This window comes from Pteropus alecto, unplaced genomic scaffold, assembly GCF_000325575.1.
Source record: "Pteropus alecto unplaced genomic scaffold, ASM32557v1 scaffold114, whole genome shotgun sequence".
Classification (NCBI taxonomy): domain Eukaryota; kingdom Metazoa; phylum Chordata; class Mammalia; order Chiroptera; family Pteropodidae; genus Pteropus; species Pteropus alecto.
The window spans coordinates 4,809,877-4,835,126 of record NW_006435793.1 but is presented as its reverse complement, the minus strand read 5'-3'; the positions used below and the strand labels follow the sequence as shown (position 1 = coordinate 4,835,126).

At 33.4% G+C, this 25,250-nt stretch overlaps 1 protein-coding gene and 1 pseudogene across 4 annotated transcripts in view; one reads left to right on the top strand and one right to left on the bottom strand.

Moving 5' to 3' along the window:
* Positions 1-1,086: 1,086 nt before the first annotated feature.
* On the bottom strand, positions 1,087-1,205 carry LOC112479485 (annotated as a pseudogene).
* Positions 1,206-2,371: 1,166 nt separating this feature from the next.
* Positions 2,372-25,250, top strand: part of ZCCHC7 (zinc finger CCHC-type containing 7) — a 192,276-nt gene continuing 169,397 nt past the window's right edge. For 2 of the 4 annotated variants that reach the window (XM_006911571.3, XM_025046544.1), the window contains exons 1-2: positions 2,372-2,508; positions 7,267-7,894. In XM_006911571.3, coding sequence (XP_006911633.1) covers positions 7,288-7,894 — 607 coding nt within the window. In that variant the 5' untranslated portion in view covers positions 2,372-2,508; positions 7,267-7,287. Of the gene's footprint in view, positions 2,513-5,194; positions 5,479-7,266; positions 7,895-25,250 lie in introns of those variants that run through there. The other 2 variants (XM_025046545.1, XM_025046546.1) reach the window with 2 other exon arrangements.

Here is a 25,250-nt window from a genome sequence, read left to right as displayed (position 1 = left end):
GGCTTCAGTTTTTCATTACTGCAATAGGAGACTGGATCTCATGATTCCTAAATGTCTTCTAATGAGAACTCACCATGTAAAGGCAGGGTGTGTGTGTATATACACTACTCTCCTTAAAAAAATCTTTATCCTTGGGATGACCCCTATAGCTCTTTATACCTGTCTTAATGTCATTGAGCACTACACTGCACTTGTTATTTGGGGTTATGATATGGTTTCCATACCGAACTGACAGCTGGTAGATCCACATCTGGTTCTTGGTTTTCTAGAGCCTACAGGGAGTTAGAGAGCATTCATTCCTTCAACACCTTTATTGAGTGCGTACCATCGGCCAAGCACTATTTCAGATGGGGAAGATACAACAATAAAATTTCAAAGCTTCTGCCTTCAGAGAGTTTACAATCCATCTGGGAGACAGTGGTAAGACAATACAGTTGCTTTGATGGAGGTTTGTCCAAAGTGTGGGGAAGCCCAGAGGAAAGAATGCCTGTTCAGTCTGGCTGAGTTGGAAGGTTTCCCTAAAGACCCAGAGCTTGAGTAGAGTAGGGCGAATAGGGATATGTAAGCAGGACAGTGAGAAGAACTTTACCAGCAGTGAGAAGACCCTCTGTAAAGACTCAGATGGGAGAGAGCATAGAGTGTCCTGGCGACTCCCCAGGATTCAGCATGGTGGTGAATAGGCAGATGTCAGCTCATGAATTGCCCTTTACGCTATCCAAGGAACTCTAGGTTTTATGACATAACCTAAAGGGGGTGACTAAAGCATTCTAATCACGAGGATGTATTAAATCTTTGTTAAATGAGGCGGGGGACTGGGCCTAGTGATTTGGAGCATTTCCTAACCTTGTGGCCTTAGGCAACTTCTTTGAATGTTTCCTTTTTTGTGAAACAAGAATTAAAATATCAGCCTCAAAGAGTTAAAATTTAAAAAAGTTTATGTATAATACATTTATAGGAGTAAGCCTAGCAATTGATAAAATCTTAACAAGTTATTTATTTATTTAGGCGAGGCAATCCTTGATTGACCTCACAGATTGCAAGGACCTTGTCAGCTTACAATCCCTTATTATTTTTTTTTATTTTTTATGCCTACAGCACCTGGTCTTCCTAGGTGGTCTCCCATCCAAATACTAACCAGGCCCGACCCTGCTTAGCTTCCGAGATCAGACAGCATCCGTCTTGTTCAGGGTGGCATGGCCATAGATGACAAATTATTTTTTAAAGATAACATTTGTTTTACAGAATACACATTACCTAAACAATCTAGTAATCTCTGTGACCCATTTTTTAGCCTGTTTCCTTCTCTTCAAAATGAGTCCTCCAATTTTACCTTTTCTTTGTACCCTGTCTTCCTTCCTAGGACTTATCGTAATGTTAATTAGATTTTCTATTTCCCAGGCCAAACTCTTAGACTATAACCAAATTATCTGTATTTTGTTTTTCCAGCTAAACTCTTGGGTCTACATGACCAGAGACTTTAAAAAAAATTTACCACTCTATCCATAGTTGCTAACACTGCCTGCCTCTTAGATGTTCAATAAATGTTGGCAAAAAGAACCAGTCTCAAGCTCATCTTTCGGGACTACTGCCAAGGGCTAGCAAATTGATAAAGTGTCTCATTATTTGTAAAATTGTACAGATGGGTTTATTATCACTAATTATTAAAATAAGGTGTTAGAAGAACGGAAGCCAGAGGCTCTCAACACAATCGTGTAGCCTCCGGAGGTTTTCAAAGGACCACGATTCACTTCAATTTTAAACAAGAGTGCAACTCTTCAAGGTTCACAAAGAGTTAAATCTGTTGTATCCTAGGCGAAAAAAAGCAGGAAGCGACCAAGTGTGAACTAGAGTTCAACTTCAAACTAGACTTGGAAGGTACCTGTCTAAGGTCACCTAGCGCACAGAAGAAGCCAGGCGCTCTCAAAGAGGCTTCGCCGCTGCTAGGGGGTTCCTGGGTCAGCTGGCAAAGCCGCCTGCCGCATTAGCCCTAGTCCCCAGCCGAGACCTCGGCTCAGCTCCTGAGCCACGTGGAACAGGGAAGAGGTCCCACAAGGTCTAGAAGAGGAGGAGGCGGAGCCCATCCTGAAACCGGCCTAGGGGGATCATGGGAGATATAGTTTTTCTCGAGGGTACAGAAGGATGCGTGCTCCCCCTGTTTTGCCTGGAAGTAGCATCTCGTCTCTTCAAGCCATTCAAAAAAAAAGTGTCCCACGTTATAGATGTAGTCTGGTATCTTTGAGAGAAGCAGTGAAGGGAAAGGCAAAAAGCAAAGAAGGCAAACCAAAAGATTATAGCAGGGAAGGAACGGGTTAACAGCTGTTACGCATGCGCGCACAGGACCCGCAGGGTGGGCTGGGACGGAAGACGACTCCCGGGAGCTATGTTTTCCCCGGAAGTATCTTCCCTCCTCCGCGCGGACGCGTTTCCTTACCTCATTTGTCCTCGCCCCTCCCCGTCCCCGTACGCGTTTTGGTTCCTGGTTGGTGCTTCCTGGTCACAGCCGCGGCAGTGAGTATGTGTGTGACGGACCCCGAGCAGCCTGTGGCCGGGGGACCCCCTGCCCGCCCTCCGTCTCGCCCGCCGGGTTGTGGAACTAGCGCGTGTTCCCTCGCCGGCCTCCGCGTCCCCCATCTGTCCCCTACTCATGGCGGGGCGCGGCTTGTGGCCCCTCAGTTGTGCTCTGCCCCAGGCGGCTCGGCTGACTGGCTGGGGTGTCTGCTTCTCCCTGCCGGGCCAAAGCCTGAGGTCGTGATTCGAAAAGAGCTGGGCTCCTATGGCCTCGGTGGGGACGGGGGTTCTGCCTATGTCTTCTCCATTACCTGTAGGATTCTTCTACCTTTTAGGGAAGCCGGTTAGTCAGTTAAACGCAGAGGTACCGCCTCACCGAGAGAGGTCCTGGCCTCTGTGAGGCTCGAACAGTCCTGGGCCAACACCAGCCTCTGTTAGAAGCAGCAGTTGGCAGCTGTAGGGCCAGAAAATTTTCGGGAGATGTGCCCCTTCCCCTATGTAAAACACGGAGATTTGGACTATGTTCGCTGATTCCCTTTATTCCTCCCATCGCATGAGCCTGCAATTAACTTCAACTTGAAGGAAGAGCTGCTGGTGAAGTCGGAAAATTGGCTGAGAGTCAGCAGGCCTGAGGTCTAGCCGCGGCTGATTAGGTGGTGACTCTAGGGGGTCTCATCTTTAGGCAGAATTTACCTTTATTTCAGATTATAGAATTGAATTAGGAGGGGCTTTTTTAAGGCTCGAATAATAAACTTCTCAGACGCGATTTTTCTATATGTAAATGAGAGCGTTTGATTTAGTGACTTTCAAGGTCCCTTTCAAAGCTCGACTTTGTGTTTTGAATACTTAGGCTGTCACATCCGAAGACTTTGAAGTGGGCAGTGTGTGTATTTCACACAGCATTACGCTTTCGGGGACAGTTCAGTATTGCCGTTTTCAAGAGAATCAGAGGGTGGGGAATGAACTGAGGAAGTGGAAGTGAAGATTGTAAGATAGTTAGAAAGATAAGACACTGGTAGCAAAAGGAAAAAGGGAAAGGTGAAAGAAGTGTTTTGTGATAGGATTAGTTGTCATAAAAAGACATTATGCATCCCAAGAACAGCTGGACTTCTCTGAATAAATTCAGCCTAATTTTCTCCCACCAACATCTTGTATTCTTTCTCATTTTTCGGACCATTGTCTCACACGTTTGGATTCTCTAACCCAGTCAGATTTGCTTCAAGGTGAAAGTCACACTTGAAGAATGGACAAATTTTAACGCTAGAGTCATCTTAATAGTTTTTTTATATCTGTCGCTGTCAGGATAGTTCACTAAGAGTAAGTCAGATTTTAAGTTGAAAATAAACTTTATATTAGTCACTTTCCAATGAAAACTGGGTTTAATATCAAACTGCGAATTTGATTTAAATCTTCTTGAGACAGATACCTATGTTATCAAGAAGAAACATCTAGGCTAAAAGTTCTTTGAAAGGAAATAAGAGCAAAAGGTCCAGAATGACCAAATGGTAGACTGTTGGAGCAGAAGTATTGGCTTTAAAGCTTGTGTAGTAAAGTCTGAAAGCTTAAATAAGCCTCAGTTGTCTACTTTAAAAATTAAGTGAATGAATACTCCTCCAACTTTTGAATAGTGAGAGCCTTTGCAGTTATTCTTTATAGCTGTTTTATATTTGTTAAGTCATTTTAATTCTTTAGATAAATTTCATTCCCAAACTAATATTTTATTTTTTTTTAACATAAGAACCTAAATCTTTTTTGGTCATGAGATTGCTATAATCTTTGAGTACCAATTTGGGAGGCTCCTGAATGGTGAACTGACAAACTCAAATGTATGCTTTTCCTTCCAATTAAAATGCCTCTTTGGTAGTTTTTGTACTTCACTGGAAAGTAAAATGGATATTTGTGAGGTAAATTTAGTTGTTAGAACCAATGCAAATATAGCTTTGAAGGAAGGTTTCTTTGAAAACAAAATATTTATTTAAAATTATTTTAAAAATTAAAAAAAAAAATAGTGAACACTTGGCTGGGAGGGAAATATGAATCAGTCCTAGCTCTGTTCTTAGCCAGCTACAAAACCTTGGATAGGCTATCTCTCTGGACCTCAGTTTTGTTATATGTAAATTGAGGATGTTGTATGAAATAATCTGAAAGGTCTCTTCCAGATTTAAAATTTTGTGATTCTCATAGGGACCTTATCTACTTAAGTATGCTTGAGAATCATGTACATTGATCAGAAAGCTGAAAAAGCTGTCTGAATCAACATATATATATGCATATATTTCATATTTATCCTCTGAGTATACACTTTAAAAAAAAAGTAAATTAAATGCATTTGAATGTAATTAAAGTAGTAGCATAAACCAAAACAGCCTCAGGCAAACGTTAACCCTGGCATGCATAAGCTACATAAATAGAAGAGCAAGTTATGCTGAGCACAATTTTCAAGTACAGAAGATACAAAATCCTCTTAAAGGCCATAGGGGCTAAATTGTTAAATTTCTTTTTCTACATTTCAAGGAAAGAGATAAACCCTTAGACCCAAGGAAGTCAGTTTTTATTATATTTCTGTAGTTTATTTTTGGCATACATTCACAGGTGTGCCTATGGCTCTATTCTTAATCCCTTTCCTTTGGGACGGCTCCAAGAGTAGTACAAATTTGTAACTCTGTAATTTAGCTCTTTAATTTTTTTCTGTGCTGCACCGGAATTATGTTTTATCTTAAGTCCACACTGGATCCTCAGGATGGATCCAGTGAGGATTTTGAAGGGAGCATAATTCCTTTGACTTCTTTTAGAATTAATTTACCTATTAAATAAAAAGGAAAGGATTCATCTTTTATTTGAATTCCTCTGAGGCTAACATTTCAATATAAACCGATAAATGCTGTGAGCATTATTTATTATTCAGACAGCCACGTTCAACTTCTATGACAACAGCATAGCAACCTGAAGGACAGTACAAGAAGGGAACAGGTAAAAAAACCATACCTTTAAAAAAACATATCTTTTAGAAGGAAAAAGGCATTAAAAGTTTGTTTCTGACCCCCCATCTTTATTGAGACATAATTGACGAATAACATTATGTAAGTTTAACGTGTACAGCATGATCTGACATACATATACATGGTTATTATAAAAAGATTAGACACATCCATAACCTCACACATTTCCTTTTTTTATTGAGAATATTTAAGATCTACTCTTAGAAGATTTCAAGTTACAATACAGTATTGTTAACTCAGAACTTGATCATCTTTTTTTAAAAATCTATCTTTATTGAGGTATAATTGACATATAACATTTTGTAAGTTTAAAGTGTCTCACAAAAGTTTTTAATTTCCGTAAAAAATTTCCATTCCAATAATTTCATTTTTGGCTCTTTTTTTATTTGGTTCTTGGAATCAGCTAGTTTTGTCACCAAAACTACCATCAGAACACCCTGACGTTTTGGGCAGAGAATTGGTAAACTGAGAAAATGGCCAGTCTTTGCAAATTGTATCTGTATAGCTAAAAGGGGAATAGAAAGAATAAATTGTCATTGTTATTGTTCTCTAGGTTGTCTCTGATTTGTGAACAAACATGAGTTATTTTTCCAGAGCTCTCATTTCGATCAATATTCCATCAGTACTTAATTGAAACATCTACTGTATAGATTTTTGGTTGATATGAGAATAGTTGGAATAGTTGGAGACAAGTGTGAAATTCATCCCATCATAATTTCTAGATTTTAGGCACATATTAGATTTATCAGGGCTGAAGAACAAATGAATTTATTATTCATTAATTCAGCAGACATTTGTAGAGTTCCTGCTAAATACCAGTTACTCAGCTTGGCTTTGGGGATCCATTGTTTACTAAGTGTGTGTAGTTCCCTGCCCTCTTGGGGTATGTGATCTGTGTTTGTGGGAGATTTACTTTGAATTAGTAATTAGAAATACAGTGGTGAGTGTTTTGAAACATGAAGTCCTATGGAAGCCTATAAAGGGGGACACTTAATTTCGTCTAGTGGCTCAAAGAAAGCTTCCCTGAGGAAGTGATGTTTAAGCTGAGTTGAAGGATGAGCAAGATTTAATATGCTCACTGTAAGAAAGTAAAGTTCTCCCAGAGCTAAGAGTTTTGCCTCAAATTTAGTAAGTTTGTATTTCATATACATCTTTATAGCTCGCACAGAAGTAAACCAGGTTTATTAGATATTTTTCTGTATTTTTTTGGTCAGTGATCAGAAAGCTATGAGATTAATTTTTACATTGAGAATAAAAATCTACATAAAAATAGTAAAATTTAATTATTACTTGTAGATTTTAGTCATAGCTGAAATAATATTCCTGTATGAGAATGTATATCTGAAAAAGTGAGATTCAGAACAAGGGAGAAGATGAAGAATGGAACAAATAGTGAGAATTACCTAAAATATTTTTGCGATTTTTAACATGTTAGAGAAAAAGTATTTGGTGTCTGAGGCAGTGGATCTCAACCTATTTTTTCCTTTCCAGCATACCTGCAAAATGTGACATTTCCATTCATAACTGTAACTCAATTTGTTGGTGGTCATTTTCATTTGAGAGAGGTGGGCATTATTAGAGTTGGTCATAATAAGATTTAGAAATCCTTGAAAAAGTGCTCTAAGAAAAAGATATTTTAATATGTCATTGAGAAAAGTGATAGCCTCTATATAAAAGTTCTAAGAGATGATGTCATTATGTACTCAGGTATGATCTGAGCATTTAAAATACATTCCTTGTATGACCTTCTCTTTTACAGCATCAAGATTACTGACTTTCCATGATGTTTGGTGGTTATGAGACTATAGAAGCATATGAAGATGACCTTTATCGTGAAGAGTCATCTAGTGAACTGAGTGTTGATAGTGAGGTGGAATTTCAGCTCTACAGCCAAGTCCATTATGCCCAAGATCTTGATAATGTCATCAGGGAGGAAGACCACGAAGAAAAGAACTCTGGGAATTCTGAATCATCTAGTAGTAAACCAAGTCAGAAGAACTTAATTATCCTTTCAGATAGTGAGGTGATCCAGCTATCAGATGGATCAGAGGTCATAACTTTGTCTGATGAAGATAGTATTTATAGATGTAAAAGAAAGAATTTTAGAGTCCAACCAAAAGAAAAGACCCAAAGTCCTCCCGCTTCTCTTCATTCTAATGAGTTGGATGATATATGCAAGAGGGATACTGAGAAGCCTAACCCTGAGGAGAGATCAGGTACTATCCGAGAGGTCATGATTATAGAGGTCAGTTCAAGTGAAGAGGAAGAGAGCACCATTTCAGAAAGTGACAACGTGGAAAGCTGGATGCTGCTGGGATGTGAAGTTGATGATAAAGATGACGATATCCTTCTCAATCTTGTGGGATGTGATAACTCTGTTAATGAAGGTTAGTATCATATTGGCCATTTTGAAAAGTAGTGTCATCTTTAGAAGACTGCTTTCCTAGACAAAACACCAGTAGGGTCTGCTCCATTTAATTCCTCACTTTTTGGTCTTTTTTGCCTTGTTTCTCATGAGACTTACCAATTGCTACTCTAATGGTCTGTGAACATCAGAAAGAGTATGTCAGAATATCAAAGACACTCTGCTTTTGCTGTAAGCAGTTTCATAGCTGCTTCTTGCTGTTTGGCTAAAGCCAGTTCTGGACCTGAAATCTTAGTTCCCCTCTCTCTCTGCTTGGTACCACAGGTGAGTACTCCATCTACCTCTGACATTGGTCCTGTGCTCTCATTCAGCCAATTCTGTTGGAACTGCCTCTTTCTATGTGATTTGCTTACCTAGGAGTTAGCCAGGTAGGAAGCATGAGGAATGTCTGGTACACAGAGGACATGGAATTAGCATTAAGTTTTTAGGAACTCTGCAGTCAGGTAGGAATACACAGTAGACTGTAGGAGAGAATGCAAATTGTGAGAGTCACATCATTGAGGATTGAAATTTTTGTATTAGCTTTGTCCTCTCTGTCACATGTGGTCATCTAGTATCGATGCTTATTCTTTTAAAAAGTCTCTTTCATTTCTCACCCTTTACGCCTAATGCCTAGTCTTTTGGAATAGTTTTCTAAGTGATCTTTTTATATATCTTCCCTGCACACTGTTGTTAAACTAGTGGTCTTGAAATATCCTTTTACTCATGGTACTTTACAGCTGCTCCAAAACCTTTCATGATACCATCAGAGGAAATGATGACATTGAATGTAGATCATGCTTTGTAGCTCCAGAGGTTGACAAACTTATTTTTTTAAGGAGTTCAGATAGAAAATATTTTAGGTTTCCAGGTCACAGGATCTCCTACCTACTTAACTTTGCCCTTATTGTGGGCATGATACCTAAGAAATATGATGGTTATTCTAACAAAATCTTGTTTATAGAAACAGGTTTATAGAAACACAGCCTCAGGCTGTGTAGTAGGCCAACCCTGAGAATTTGACACCAAAAGGAAGAAAAGAAATATAATAGAACATAGAGCAAAGTCAAGTAAAGTTTTGTCAGAATAAGGGAGATCTAATAATGTTTTTAGGTAGAAGGGAAACACTTTTGAAGGAGAGATTAAACCTGTTTGGTGAATTGGAGGGAGAGTCGAGTAAGAAAGGGTCAGGTGTATGTCTGAATTAGTTTTAAAAGGGTAAAGACACCATTAATTGCTATGTTATCAAATATTTGTAGAGGTAGAGAAGAACTGCATTGTTTTGGGGAGATAATTGTATTTATTCTTATTGAGAAATTAACATAAAATTAACCATTTTAAGATGTTCAATTTGATGGCATTTAGTAGAACCATACATCTGTCTAGCTCTAAAACATTTTCACCACATCCAGAGGAAACCCCGAACCCATTAAACAGTCACTCTCATTCTTTCCTCCCCTAGACCTTGGCAACCACTAATCTGTTTTCCATCTCTATGCTTTACCTGTTCTGAATATTTCATATAAATAGAATCATACAATATGTGACCTTTGTGTCTGGCTTTCACTTTGCATAATGTTTTGGAGATTTATGCAAGTTGTAGCATGTATCAGTACTTCATTACTTTTTAAGGCTGAATAATATTCCATTTTATGAATATACCACATCTTATTTATCCATTCATCAGTTAATGGACATATGGGTTGTTTCCACCTTTTGGCTCTTGTGAGTAGTGCTGCTGTGAACATTCATGTGCATGTATTTACTTGAATACCTGTTTTTGGGTATTCTTTTGGGCATATACCTGAGAATGTAATTATTGGTATTTCTATGTTTTACTTTTTGAGGAATCGCCAAACTTATTTTCCACAGTGGCTGCACCGTTATTAATTCCCACCAGAAATGTAGGAGGCTTCCACTTAACTGCACTGTTTTTATGATAACTTGTTATGTTGCAAATTTCTCTTTGATTTGCTGATAGGCTTTTTGTTGTTTCTTACAGTTTTGTCTCCTAATTTGTTTTTTAAAGCTGTCGCTTATGTTGGCTTATGTTTTTCTAGAATAGATTTTTTCGCACAAATATTCCTTGTATGTTTTCATCCATTTATAGCTTTTAAAGAAACTGATTCTTTATAGGTATGTATTCCTTTAAAGTTTAGTTTGTGTATATTAGTAAAAATGTTCGCTATGAGACCAAAGTAATTCCAAATAATTCTTGATTCCAGACATTCTGTGCATGTTCCTATTTTCCATATTGAAATTTGTCTCTACTCTTTGCTCCTAGGATTTGTTTTTTTGTTCCATCCAAATTGAAACAAATTCTGCAGTTCTGCAAATTAACTTGCTTAACTCTTACAGATATTCAAATATCTATCCCTATTTTATTTCCTTGATCTACTAATGCCATAATCCTATTTCTTTCCAGTTAATAAGCAGCATATTCAGTATTGATGTCTATTTGAGTATGTTGTTACTCTCTAATCATTATCTAATCATTATCTTGTTCATAAATAGATTTGGGAATAGGTCTGGTTCAGTTTATGTAATAGTCTTTAGAGAAAAGATTTTTTTCATGTCAGTGGAAGTTTGTGGAAATTCTGATATACTGTTGAAATGATTGTTAAACAGTGGCACTAGCTATTTTGTGTACTGTTCTACTTTCCCTCAAAACTCTCCAAACTGTGGCATATTTAAAATATTAATAGGATATGAGAGAAGAGACTATATACTCCTTGAAGACAGATCTTTAACTCTTAAATAAGGCTTCCTTATTTTAGAGTAATTCCTTGACATATATATTACTTTGTTTTTCATTAATTGCTAAATGAGAAAACATTTATTGAGCATCTACTCTATGTAATCTGAATTTTGTGGTATTGTTTACATACTCCACTGTCTCTTGTGTTTTCTGTGAATTGGTAGTTAGATCTAGAAGCAATCAGATTTCTCTCTCTCTGATTAAACCATCAACTAGATACAAAGATAGGTTTGTTTGTTTCATTTTGCTTTTGATATATTTATTTGTCAGTATTATCTTTTAAACATTTAAATTGTTTTATAAGTATGTAAAATGTTTATCAGGCTCCACATTCAAATCAACAAAACAAGGAAAAATATATTCAGAAAAGTCTACCTTCTATCCAGTCTTCACCCTTATGGGTTAACTATTAAGAGGAAATTAATGGTTTGCCTTTGCCTTTACATTTATCTTTAACCTTCTCTCTCCTTCCTGAAAATAAACAGTAACATAATATCCACACTTAGCTCTACCTTGTCTTTTTTCTGTTTACAGTATATCCTGGAGATCATGTCCATAGTAGTATGAAAAGATATTTTTCAGTTCTAGGACAGTGGACTATTTTTATGTCTTGTACAGTAATCTGAGTTGGAAACAAGGGTGTAACAAATATTTTTTGGAAGTGAATGCATAGTAATTTAAAATAATTGATGGTTCATATACTTACTTTAGTCTTAAAATATATTTTAAACAAATGTAGTCTAATTCTACTTTGAGAAGCATGCTTTATATTTATTCCTGGTCTTAATGTTTCTTCTCATTTAGTAATTTTTAAAGACTTAGATTTAGCAAAAAATTAAAGAGGTTCAGATTTTAAAAAGAAAATACCTTTTAAATACTGAAGAATAGAGCATTTCTAAAAAGTTGAAGAGCCATACTAGTTTCTAGTATGTGACTGTTACAGTATAGAATTTAACATTAATGTAGAGCTCTTTTAGTATGTACAATTTGGCACATTGCTCCTTTTGTTTGTCAGCTTTTGGCTGACACAAAGTGGATACCTAGCAAGTCTTAGGTGAATTTAATTGAAGTTTTTCCTTTGTATATAGAGTGGTGTTCTTTACATAGTACTACATGAAGTTAAAATGAAATTATGGCTTGATTAAAGTAAAACCACAGTGGATTTGAACAATTTAGGGCAGTAAGTCTTTCAACTGTTTTTGTGTCAAGACCCTTTCTCCCCTAAAAAAATATGCATATGAAAGTTTTGGATACAATTTCCAAGGAAGAACTCATTTAGAGGTAATGGTTGAATCCATGGCACTTATTAGGGATTCAACCAAAGCTTGATAACTAATTAAAATTTTAGAATGGGTTACCTATTTTAAATTTTTTTCAAATATGTTATATTTTATTTGATCTGGGTCTTTACATGTGTTGTTTTTTTCTTCTACCTGGATCAGTTTCTACCTCAGGTCTCAATTACTTCTGAGTGAGGTAACAGACATAGGGTCTCAATTAGTGGTAGTTATTAGGTCTGTTACAGCTCCTCAATAGACTAGCTGTGACTTTGGGTGACTTAATTTCTTTATTGGCAAAATAATAAATTTTATTAAGGTTATAAAGCAAAAATGAGACAATGGATAGACTAAATTAATGTATTAGGGAAGTATTTTGCCCAAACTCATAAGATCGGTTCCCGATCACTGTGGCAAGAAGCATAGGCATATAGCTTCCACTTTTTAAAAAATAAATTTGTTTATTTAAATTAGTTTCAAGTATACAGTACATTGGTTAGACACCACTTGGTTTTTTTGAGTTAAAAGTTCTCAAGTTTTTTTTATGAACCCAAGTTACTTTTTGAACAGCATGTCTCTAGTATGGCAGTTTCCTTAACTAAATTTTATTTGATTTGATTACATTTTGTGATCTACTAATTAAAACTAAATCTAAAGTTTTAAAATGAATCCAACAATTACTTGTTGGATGCTTCAAATGTACAAACCACTAAACCATTAAGATGTTGGGATTCAAGAATTGCTATGTATTCCCTGCCTTTAGAAACCTTAAAATGCATGACAATATGGAAATATGTAATACCAGAGTTAAATATATTTCTACAAATATAAGAGATGCCCCAGCACAGTATATAATCATTTCCAGATGAAAGTAATAGACTTTTTAAAAAAGATTACTGTAGATAAGCAAAGTAGAAGACTAAATTGAAAAGTAGCCTTTTGAACTGACTCTTAAGAATGGATAGGATTTAAAGTTCAGGTTAAATGCAAGAGGGAAGAATAGAAGCTGAAAACTAATAGAAAGTTAACACTGTATGGTACTATTAATGTTTAATTAATGGTTTAATATGTGGTTGGGTATGATTAAACATAAAGCATGTCTTTTTAGACACCACTCAGCCTAAATGAGAAAGGGCATTTATGTTTCGTATATGTTCAGAATGCTGTTGGAAGATTTCTTGGTCATTATTTTGTTCCTGGGTTTTCTACTTGTTTCTTGCTTATATATCATCTCTTTTTGATTTTTCTTTAAAAAAAAAAATGGATATTTTATGTAACTTTGTGGCAGATAGTAAAATTCTCTCAAGGGGACTAGGTACTTCAAAAGGCATGACCAGCTTTTTAAAGTGTGTATTTTATGCAGAGCTGTTCAAAGTAGAGCATGTCTTAAACTATAACTTTGGCGTCTCATTACTTGTGTTCTTCCTTACTATCTTTTAACATAGGAAAGGAACATATTTTATTAGTTTGAAAACATTAAAAAATTAAACTTTGCTTTCAGTACTCTTCACATCTTTAAGGTTGTATTCCCATCCTCCTCTTTCTGCATTCTTCAGCTAACCATTCAGCTTAATTTCAATAAATATAGTTTCTTCGGAGATCTTATGGCCAAATAGGTCATAAAACTGGGTTGCTGTTTGACATTCTTCTCATTGATGTATAGTTTAATTTCTACCTTAAAATTGAAAAATGGCCACATGCAAGAGTTCTTTTGACCGAGAGCATCAAGGGGCTCCCTCCCTCCCTGATGTTTTCAGTTTTTGTAAGCCTGTACTACACAATTCCTAAAGCTGCTTTTGAGCTGTGTCTCTAGTTGTAGCATGTCACCTTACACTTAACTATTGTACAGGCATCTTTTTATTTAATTTCTAATTAGCATAATGACTTGAGCTGTGTTATTCACTGTTCCATGGTGAAGTTGTCATAGGGAGAGAAGAAATAAAAATGTTCAATTTTAACTTTACTTGTGAATGGAGTGAAGTTTGAAAGCCTTTTATGGCCATTGTTCAGCAGACTGAAAATCTCATTAGAAGTCCCAGAAATGCTAAGGCAGCTTTGGGTTGGATTTTAATAACATTTTGGAATGTTTTGATATTGTATGTTGCTAATTTCTGTGATTTCACTGTCGATCAGCAAGTTAGGTATGCAATTCTTCCAAAGTCGATTTATGACTTTTAGTCTAAATCCATTCATAGTAGCTTTTCTTTTTAACAATGATAAGTACCTAAGGATTAAATTTTACTTTATATTGACATTTCTTTTAGAAACTGATTTGATTTTCGTATAAGATATGTTAAATTTGCTAACAACTACTTAATAAGAAAATACCATAATATATATTTATTGAACTAATGACTTAGTTTGGTGCCATTACAATATTATTTACTCATCTAAAGTTTACCTTTTTTTTTTTAATGGAAAAGCATAATATTAGATGGGCAACATTTTCATTCTTATCTGTTTGTCATAGGAACTTGAATTTGATGTATGGGTAAAGAGTGTTTAAATGTAATTTTCTTATAGCTATAAAAGTGATGTATTACATATAGTGATCACCTGTCTCATGATAATTTATAGACAGTAATTTTTATGGTTGGAAAGTAAATTTGATGAGAACTGCATATGATTAGACTCTAAAACATTTTTCAAAGATGTACAGAATGGATAACATTTACTCTTATTTTTCCTTGTTAAGAGTAAAGGCCGTTCAGATAGTTCATGTCTTTTAAGTAGGAGATCCTGTTTTTAAGACTTTGCTAAATTTATAGTTAATTTCCAACTAGTTTACTGATCTCCTGCTAATACTCTCCTAGTTGGTAACACTTAATGAAGTAAAAGTGTTGACTTAATGGAAGTTTTGCAGACAAAAGTTTTTAATCTCTCAATCATTATCTTTGTTTTGTTATCAATTAAAGTTATTTTGTTGTGGTTAAGTTTTTGGCATTTGACTTATTTACCAGATTGTATTGAATTTGCTTATAATAAAGAATTGAGCATCCACTGTGTGTAAGGTCATATTTTCTTTTTAAATTATGCTTAAGAATATCTAAAGGAATAGATTTGACTTGTTTTATAGTTTTTGAATCTTGATCTGATACCATTAGCTCTGGGTAGAGGCGTACTTCTGGGGTATAGAGTTGGATTCAAGTGAAAATGAAATGTGATAATAATACATTATTTCAGAGTGGATCTTGTCTGCTAAATGTGTAACTTTTATTTCTATGAGATTTTTACCTTAGAATTCAGCTTTTTTTCATAGTTTTGAAAAATTGTCAACTTTGGACTTGAGACCATCTGTTCTTATCCCTATCTTTTGCAAATACGTTTTAAGGAAAGACAGCACTATTCTATCATGGGAAAATAATTTGTACTCCTTCTCCCCACTTTTGCCTAAATATATAGTTAATTTATAATTACCTCAAGATGAAAGAATGGCTGTTTAGAGCTACTTAATGAGCGAAAGTGTTTTTATTGGCAATTCCTTGAAGTGCGTAGGTCACATCTGATTTTGGTTTGTAACTGAAAAGCGCCTGTAACAGAATTATCTACTCTAGAAAGAGAAAGCCTCAATTTGTAGAAAACTTTTCCCATATTTGTTGTTAATGAGAAATTCTAAAAATGTAGGAAATAGGCTGGATATAGCTGAAAAATAAGATTACAAAGTAATGGAAAAATGCTTTGAAAAGTCAGGTGAGAGGAATTCAGGATGTAGAAGAAAATGACAAGTTTAACTGAAGAAAGGAGGTTTATTTAAAGGTGTGTAACTACATTAATTCTGTAAGTTACTCCTTATATTGTACTAGTCTTTTTTTAGTGTTAAATGATTGGATTTAAAGAAAAATTACTTTTGTCAGTGGTTTTATTTAGAAATAGCATTACTTTCTAGTTTTAAGGAGGATTTTAATTACCAATAAAATTTCATTTTTGTCTTAACAAGTTTTTGAAAATTACCTCACTCCCATATGATTAGTATTTTGCTTTTCATTCAATACCCCAAATTTACTCAAACTATTTTGGTTTGCATTAAAAGTGATATAAATTTTGTGGGAGAATAAATATAACAAATATTGCTGTAAATTTGTTCTTATGTTAATTTAGTATGATTGATTTTTATGTGCATGAAATACTTCCCTAAAAAGGTTTATAATATTCAACCGAAATGTTTTTGGAAAGGTGAGATTCTGGTAAAAATTCATCAGGTCCTAAGTTGTGGAATATTTGTATTGGTTTTTTACCACCATGACTGTTTTGGTTGTTGTATAAATCTGTTTATTCTTCTGGTTGAAATCTTCCAGTTTGGGAAATATCCTTTATTACCGGATTTAACAGCTGAAATGTAATGGTTGTACCACGGATCATCTAATTTTTAGGTTGTTTTGGTTAGTTTAACTTTGCTATATAGTTCTTTACGGGTTAGTCAGAGGAGTTGTGTTCAGCTGTGTGATCCTGCCATCACTTAGGTTAGCATCTGGAGCGGAAGGGTCTTATCTCTGAGTTTTCTTCCTTTTGTTAAAGTTTTTAATATTTAACATTATTTAAATATGGCGGGAGATAGAGTTGTGAGGCAAATTTCTGATTTGTTGATTTTCAGTATTAAGCAACGGGAATCCTTTCTTCCTTTAGATGTATTACATACATATGCGTATTTTAAGAGGAAAACAATCTTCTTTATGATATGATGTGGATAGTTATTATTATTTTTTAATTAATAAAACTAATATGGTTTGTTTGGAAATCTCAAAAGATCTTTGGTAGTATACCTGCAACCTCAGCAGTCTCTTTTTATCTATACAGATTTCCCTGCCTATTGTGGCCGTTGGCTCTCATTTAAATTTCCCATGGCTTTGGGTTGCAGACTTGGTTTTCTGCAAGAGTGCCCATGCTTACATGGTCATATATTCTGGGTGACTTTTCCACTTTTTCTTTTTTGTTATTTTGTTGATTGCTAACGGGAAAGAGGATCTTTTTTTTTTTTTTGACTTGTTTCTTTGTTTTGATCTTTCTTCCTTAGCCCATCTATTTGTGTGTTGTTTTGTTTTGTTTTGCAGATTGGGAAGAATTATTGTGTGGATTTAGATCCATGGGGACTAGCAGGGAAAACTAATTTCGTTCTTGGTTTTGTTTTCTTAATAACAGTAGCAATTTAACTTTTGAGCCATTGAGAAGCTCAAAAGATATGTTAGCTTTATGCATGAAATTGGTAGAAAATTATTAATCCCCAAATTTTCTATTCGTGGTTGCTCTACTGTTGGAATAAAATATTATGTTATAGTCGAATTAAGTAAATACTAATTAGCAGTAAGTAGCACTGTTATAAATTTTTAATTTAAATATTGTTGTATAGTCAAAAGATATAGGAAATCAGTTGTAATCTGATATGATTTGTTTTATAATTTTTGTTGTCCATGGTGTGTATATATTCAAATAGACATATGAATATACATTTTATTGGAGACATACATTTTTAACTTGACCAGATCTTATATTCCTGCAAAACATGCTTATTTTTCAAATGTGAAGAATTTTGTTTTATGTTAAGTCCTTGGAGAAGTGCTATGGCAAATTTAGTAATTGCTAAAATATTGAGTAATTTATTCCTGTTGTAAGGGAAAAGTAGAGGCCTCTAATCCTAACATCTCAAAATATTTTTCATTAATATCTGAAGACTTTAAAATATCATATTAGTGTGATCGAAACTACTTCTATTTTATATTTGTTTAGTGAGAGTGCCATCATACAATAACATTATTTATTTAACTGAATTTTGTATTCATTAAGTTAGTATAAAATAATAAAAATTTCTTAGCATTTAAAAAATTATAGTAATTTCCAAATATACCATGAAAAATGATGCGTGATATACTATTAACTAATAGGCTAAAAGAACTTTCTAATGTTGATAAATAGAATGAAAAGGATTAATTTTGATATGCATAATTTTGGGTTTTATTGTTTGTTCAGTTGATTATATAACATGGCAGTGAGGTGTCTGAAATTCTCTTTCTGAATGTTTGTTAAGTACACTGGGAATCGGAGTAAGGGCAAGCTGGCTTTCTTGTCTGCTAATTGTTTTTTCTCGTGGATTCTAGTGCTTCTAGAATATGAAACTGGTAGAATTTGTTATTATCAAGAAACAAATAGCACTACTGAATTTTTGTTTTCTTTGTTATTTTTAGTTACTATAGTTCACATTTTGATTTCTATCTAATGACGTCTCTAGAAACAATTTCTCTTAAAATCAGTGAGTTTCAAACTAAGAAGAATATATATCCTGATAATTTGATTAGCTGTTGTTTGTCCATGGCAGTTAAAATAATCTTTTGAATTTTTACTCTCATCATAGTTATGGAGGTTTCCTGTTTGTTGAATTATTCTCCCTAATTCTTATTAGTATATTTAAAGATATTTTATATTTACATTTGATGTTCATATGTAATCATTGAGAAACACAAATAATCTCTGAAATATATTTATTTCTAGTATCTAGTATTCACATCAAATAAGGGTATATAACCTGTGATATGAATGATAATCCAACTATGAAAGTATGCAGCTTTAAAGTAACACAAAACTCTTTTGTTAGCACATTTTACTAGCAAATGTTCATATAAAATGTTATTTTTAAAGCTCATGGCACAGATTTTGCTGTGTATGGCTTTAGTAAGAAAGCACTATAGAGGCGACCCTGAAATTTATTAAAGAAAGAACAAACTGGTGAAATGCTTTCATGCTATTAAAAAACTTCACACCGTCAGACAACTTTTTTTTTTTAAAGGTCATGATTGCTTGATGCCTTTTGCAGTCTTTATTTGAAACTCTCGTTTTATAGGATTTCTTTTTTGTCCTCCCTCTCTTTTTTCTTCTGGCAGTGGGTGGATGATTCTTTTAAAACTGAATGGTTAAACATGTATAGTAACTATTAAAGTATAATGGAAATACTTTTATTCTTGATAATTTTTAGTCCAGAAATGCTGTGAAGGTAAGCCAATGAGGGTGAAATTACATTGTGTAGTATAGAAACTATTTAGAGTTTTCTGTTTAGAAAAGTAGGCTCTGCATTAAGGGTTGTTTGTGAAATATTTTACAGTTCTCTTATTGCTTGATAAGTTTGAGGTGTTTTTATGTTACGATGTTCTAGCCGATTGTTGGTATTCTTGAAAAATCCTAATCTGTGTATGAGAGCAGATAGGGAGTGAGAACAGAACAGGAATTGAGGAGAAAGAAAACCTTTCTAAAATGTTGACACTTGACAGGTAGAGATTTATATGCCATTATAGATTTTTAAAACAGAGTGCTTGAACTGCCTTTTCCTCAGAGTTCACTTAAACTTTGACATATTTTACAAAGATTGATTGTGGTAAGTATTAAAATTTTAACTCTAGCTTTCATCCTAAATTAATTTAAACCTTTATAAAAATAACCAAACAATCCCTGATACTAATTGCTGATGTTCAATTAAGTTATTGTGTTCAGTAATTAATAGTTCTTTGTGGTATTTGTTTTTATTGATATGATAAGCTAAAATTACAAAAGGTGTATAAGAGTGCAGAAATTGAGTTATGTAACATTTTGATATTTTACTGTAGCCACAAATTAAAATTTGTTTTGATATATAGTAATTTTATTTCTTAGTGTTATAGGATATTTGTTGGCTTTCAGTATATAGAAAATTTAGATCTTTTAATTTTAAATATTTTTGTAAATTAACTAGAGTCGTACTTTTTTTAAAAATGCAAAAAACTTGAGGCAGTGTATAAAATATGCTCGTGTTAGTTTATTTAGTTTTTCAGTGATTAGACTTTGTAAAGTAGAAATGAGACCTAGGATTTTATTTTATTTAAGAAAATATACTTAATTTTAAGGTGCTAATATTAGAACTAGAGAAATCTTGTCAAGTATAGTAAATCTATATCCATAATTAATAATGCATACTTATTTTAAATTACTAGTTAGGAAGGTAAGAGATGCTAACATCTTCTTTGTTGGAAGTTATAAACTGTTTTGAAAAGGATGAAAAGGAGAAAAACTAATTTAAGGCAGATTTATATCATTCTGACATTGTATGTTATTGATGGGTTCATGTCACAAAAGCCTGCAAAACTTTACAAAAGTATTAGGTATATTTTAATTTGATAGTCTCACTGAAAACTGTTTTGTGATACATCTAGAAAAATTTTTATATGGAATATTTCTATTTTAAAGTTTAGTGATTCATCTAGGTGCCTTGTCTCAATTTCAGTCTTTCTTGTTAATTTAGACATATTATTATTTGTTTAAAATTTTTGTTTTCAGTAATATATTATTGCTTGGGTACAATAGTCTTACTGTTTCAATTACATTTCATCCATCTATGACATTTTATCAGCCAGCTATTACTATTTTATTGGTTTTTTTTGTGTTGTTATTGTACAGACTTCAAGTCTAAAGTAAGAGCTAGTATATATTACAGTGTATATGACCATTTCTAATTTGACCTGTTACTGTAAAGAAGGCTAACAAGTGTGTATGACTAGCCCACCCCTTCTGGAGCAGTTGAAAACAGGCCTCAGAAGACTCAAAGGAATTCTTTTAACTCCTAGCAGGGCCACGGGGTCAATGTCAGATTTAGTCATGCTGTTATTTTAGCCCAGTGGTCCAGAGAGATGACTGAAAAGTGAGTCTTTTATTTCTTTTTTTGTGTGGTTATTAACAGGATTAAATGTAAGCCATTGTGTACTTAGTACCAATTAGTTTCTCATCTGAGAGGTTCATTATGATTTTTTGTCAGCCTTGGTCTTGTAATATTTGTTTCATTGTTTGATTAGTTAAGGGGATGAAAGGACAAGAAAAGTTTTATAGCAGTGCTTTTAAATTCATTAGGAATTTTAATACATAGTCAACTTTGCAGATATGTAGACCTTGTTTGAAAAATGGACCACATTAAAAATTGGCATAGAATATGGTAAAGTTAATTGTTTAAAATTTTCCTTTTCCTGTTGTATTTTCTTTAGTCTTAAACTATCTTTATTATATCAAATAATGCTTTTTTATTTTTAGAAGTCAGCTTTGAATTCCTATACATATTTCTAAAAATTATGTTCAGTTTGCTGTGTATATGTAACTATTGGGAGGTGCACATACCAAAAAAACCTCCAAAGTTAAAAAAACTCTTCCATTTCCTAGATTAGAAACATAGATCGAGCTATTAGAAACAGACCATAAAAATTCTAGAGTAAAGATCATTATTAGGTATAATAAACAAGCCTTAATTTAAAGGGAAGCAGCCTGAAAGCTGATTCTTTATGCTGTTATAAGTAAAAATGCAAAGTTGTAAGAGTTCAGAGAAGAGGAGCATACCTAACTTTTTAACTGATAGTCTTTTTAAATCCTTGAGTTAAAATTATTTTTATTAAAATAAGTATTTCAGTAACATTCCTCATTTAAAACATTGATTTAGTTCAGTAAAGTTTTGGTCAAAAAAATGCTCTTGTAAATTGGACTGAAGATGCTGATTCCAACTGAAAGCAAGGAATACAACCCAGAATTATTTTGTTGGTAAGTGATTATCTGGAGTAGTAGGTCTTATATCCTATTGTTGAAGTATGCAACACACATTTTCACATGCCTTCGCCTTGAAATGAAAATGCCTGTACTAAGTCCTCTGCTTACTGCCAGCATTTTTTGGTACCCAGATTACTTTATTATGGAGTTGGTTATTTAAGATTTTATAATCCATATAATTATGATAGCATATAGATTCTAACATATAAGGTTTTATTCTCAAATTGATTTCAGGCATAGTGAATTTATAGTCCTTGCTTTTTAGTATTTGTTTATCCAGTTTTCTGAGAAACACATTTCTATAAAGTCTAGACGTATGTTATTTAAAAATTTTTCTTTTTAATTATAATTTGGAAAGGATTTAGATCCTCTAAATGAAAAACCTTGTTTATGACCTTATTACCACATGACTATAGGACCATGTTACCAAATTATACCTGCTTTATTAAAATTGTTTAGCGATCAATCGCTGTTTACTTTCTCCACCCCCATTTTTAAAACAAAAATGTGAGGTAGCTGTATTAAGTGGCTAGATTTTTAATTAATAGGAAGTAAATAACTTCTTCTTGTGGTTTGTTGGTTATCAAATTGGAAAGTAATTTCTTTTGATAGGTAAATGTAATTTTTGCTACTTAACATTTCCACAGTATCTTTGGAAAATAAGAAGGAAGTCTTCAGTATAATGGCCTTGTAATATGGAAAAGGACAGATTTTAAAATAAAAATTTAGTTCTCCTTTTATTGTTTTGTGTTTGACTATATAAGAAGCTGTAAGAAATAGATGTTAGGTTGAATATCAGGCTCAGTATTAAGTGCTCTGATGGTCATGTCATTTAAATAATTTAAAATTAACAAATACTTGTATTGATTGATCTAATATTTAGAAAATGTAGTTAATAAGATAACCTATTTGTAGCTTCTCTCTTAAAGTTGAATTCAGTTTAGGTGTCTAATGGAATTGGTCCAGAAATTAACATTCAAATAACTATAGGAAGTATAAGGTGAAGGACAGGCTATCCTAAGATAATTCATTAGGACTTCTGTTTCTTTAGCATCTTTAATAGTGACTATTGTAAGCAAATGAATCATATATATCAATTTAGTAAATAATCACACCATTAACAACACTCAGCCACATTCTTTGTAATTGCTACTCAAGCACTTTCAAACTATTCTCTTTTAAAAACAGTAGAAGTTTGGGAACTTGTAATTTCATTGAAAGACCACTACAGAATATTCTTTCTTGATAAATAGAGGTCTAGGGATAATTGATGTTGCAATATAATTGAAAAATGTTTTGTCCCATAAAAACTACTTTTATACTTTGTTTTTCTCTCTAACCAGGTGAGGCCTAACAAATATAGTAAAAACAAAACAAAACAAAACACATTTTTGAAAGTGCCTAACTTTGTTGAATGTAGAGATATAGGTATGTTATCTTAGTTATTTCATAAAATTAAAACAAGAAAAAACTCTCAAAATATCTAAATCTCAAGAAGATAAATGGAAGTTGAGTGAAAGTGAATAGAATAGAGATCTAGTTTTTGAGTCTTCTAGCTGAATTTTATATCCAAAGCTTTAATCTTTTGGACTTTTACATTTCTTAAAATGCAAGTGACTTTATTTTGTAAAAAGCATGGCAATCATGCTAGGATTAAAAGTAATAGCTTATACAGTGCTTTTTATTAGCCTCTAAGGAACCATCTGTATTTGAGTATATAGTAACTTAGAATTGATTTTTTTTTTTTATTTTGTGATGCAGACCAAACCTTTGTGGCTTTTGAAAGAAAAAGAAAGCAGTATTTATTTTAACATTGTGTTTGATGAATTGTATTTCATTTTGCATGAAAGGTACTATAGATCCTTATCCACAAAGTAGTCATTTATATACTATGATTTTATTGGTTCAGCCAGGCACTTTGACCACTTAAAAATATTTAGATTTTAAAATTACTATTTAGCAGCTAATTTTTAATATATTGTAACACACCAGAGTTTGATTATAAAGGAATTTTTGCCTCTGTTTTATAAAGATGCTCAATAAAAGCACTAATAGTAATAATGTTTATCAGTAATTATTCCTTGCTATTGAGTAGGAAAAGAAGACTAGACTTGCCTCTTTTTTTTTTTTTTTTTTTTTAAACCTTATAAGCATGTTGTAAGAATTGAATTGAAAGTCTGTAAACTCTTGATATGGTACTGATTTGGAACAAAGACACGAGTAACCTGACATAGCAAATAATAGCCAAAGAAATATATTCCATATCTGTTCATTCAGCCAACCAGTGATCATGATTCATCATTTAAGGTGTGCTGATCCATACAGAGATGAATCTGGCATAGATCCTGACCTCAAAGATCCTATAGTTTAATAGAAGAGACAGAGATGAGTAGTATAAGAAAGCTATTGAGGTACATAAGAGGAAAGGCTGCTTTCTTTCATGAGGGGTAGAGGTATGTAAGGGAGATAGAATATGTCATGTGATTAGGAGGGCAGTAGACTAATTTCTATTTTGAATAGGGCAGTATTTCTTACATTGGGTTCCTCAAACTCCTAGGGTCCATTTTGAGGGAATAGTTTTTTAATTCTATAAGAATTGTTAATATTTGTATTCTTATTTTCATGTTTAAAAAGGGTCTTATACCAATTATAAAGACAACACTTTGCAGTGATAATTCACAGTTGAAAGACATTTGTTATAAAATGAGACCCATTTCTTAAGTTATTGTTTCTCAATTTGAGATTTGTGGACCGATTTGATGTTCAAGAAAACTTATTTTTTTAAAGGGGTTCATACATTTCTTAAGTTTGAGAAACAAAAGCTTAGGCCAGATAATATTTTTTGCTTTCTAGACCACATTCAAATCGATGGCAGAAGTAGATGGTCCAGAAGTGTGTGAGGAGCTAGGGGATCCCCTTTGGGATTAAATTTTTTTCAGGAGACAAGGCAGCCTGCTTCAGAAATGTGGCTGAGAGTTCTCTATAAGTCCCAAAATACTTTGAGTTTTTTGTTAAGTCACTACCATTTAGAATTTAAATTTGTGGCAGTGCTGATGAATGGGCACAGCTTGTGTGATTTAAAACAGTAATGAACTGTGAATTTATTAAATGGAGGGTAAAATTTCTAAATATATTCTGAACACAAATTAGACCTGTTAAAATGGTTTCTGTTATAAGCCTTCTACTCTAGTTCTAAATAAGCTACTGTACAGTCTTTGTATAATTGATTACTTTTAGAGTCCAATTTTACTTTCTGCTTATAGTATTACAATAAACAGTTTAATTTCACTGAAATTAATTAAATCTAGATTATTTTGTAGAGTATGGTCTAGGATTTTGTTTCATAAATTGAGGGAAAGCTCATAAGGAATAAACAAGTACTTTAATTTATAGTTCATAGCCTTTAAAGGAATTTAGATTTTACATTGTGTAAATTGAACATGGTAAATTTACGAATATCTGTACCAAATATCCCAAACATTGGAAAGTTTGGGAGAAAAACACTAAAGAATATTTCTCATTATTTTCCCCCTTCTTTTCCTCTTAAAATTTTTTAGGGATAAAAATAACTCCTCCCCCTACCAAACAAAACTGACCAAAGAATTAGATGATGGCTTTTAGTTCCTTACATTTTTCTGAAATCTATCCAGGCTTTTAAAATGGGAAATTTTGGGTAATTATTATTCTTAACTGGGGAAAAGGCTATTTTGATAAGGGAGAGGAAGTTAGGGTGACATTATTTGCTCACATCATACATAAATAAT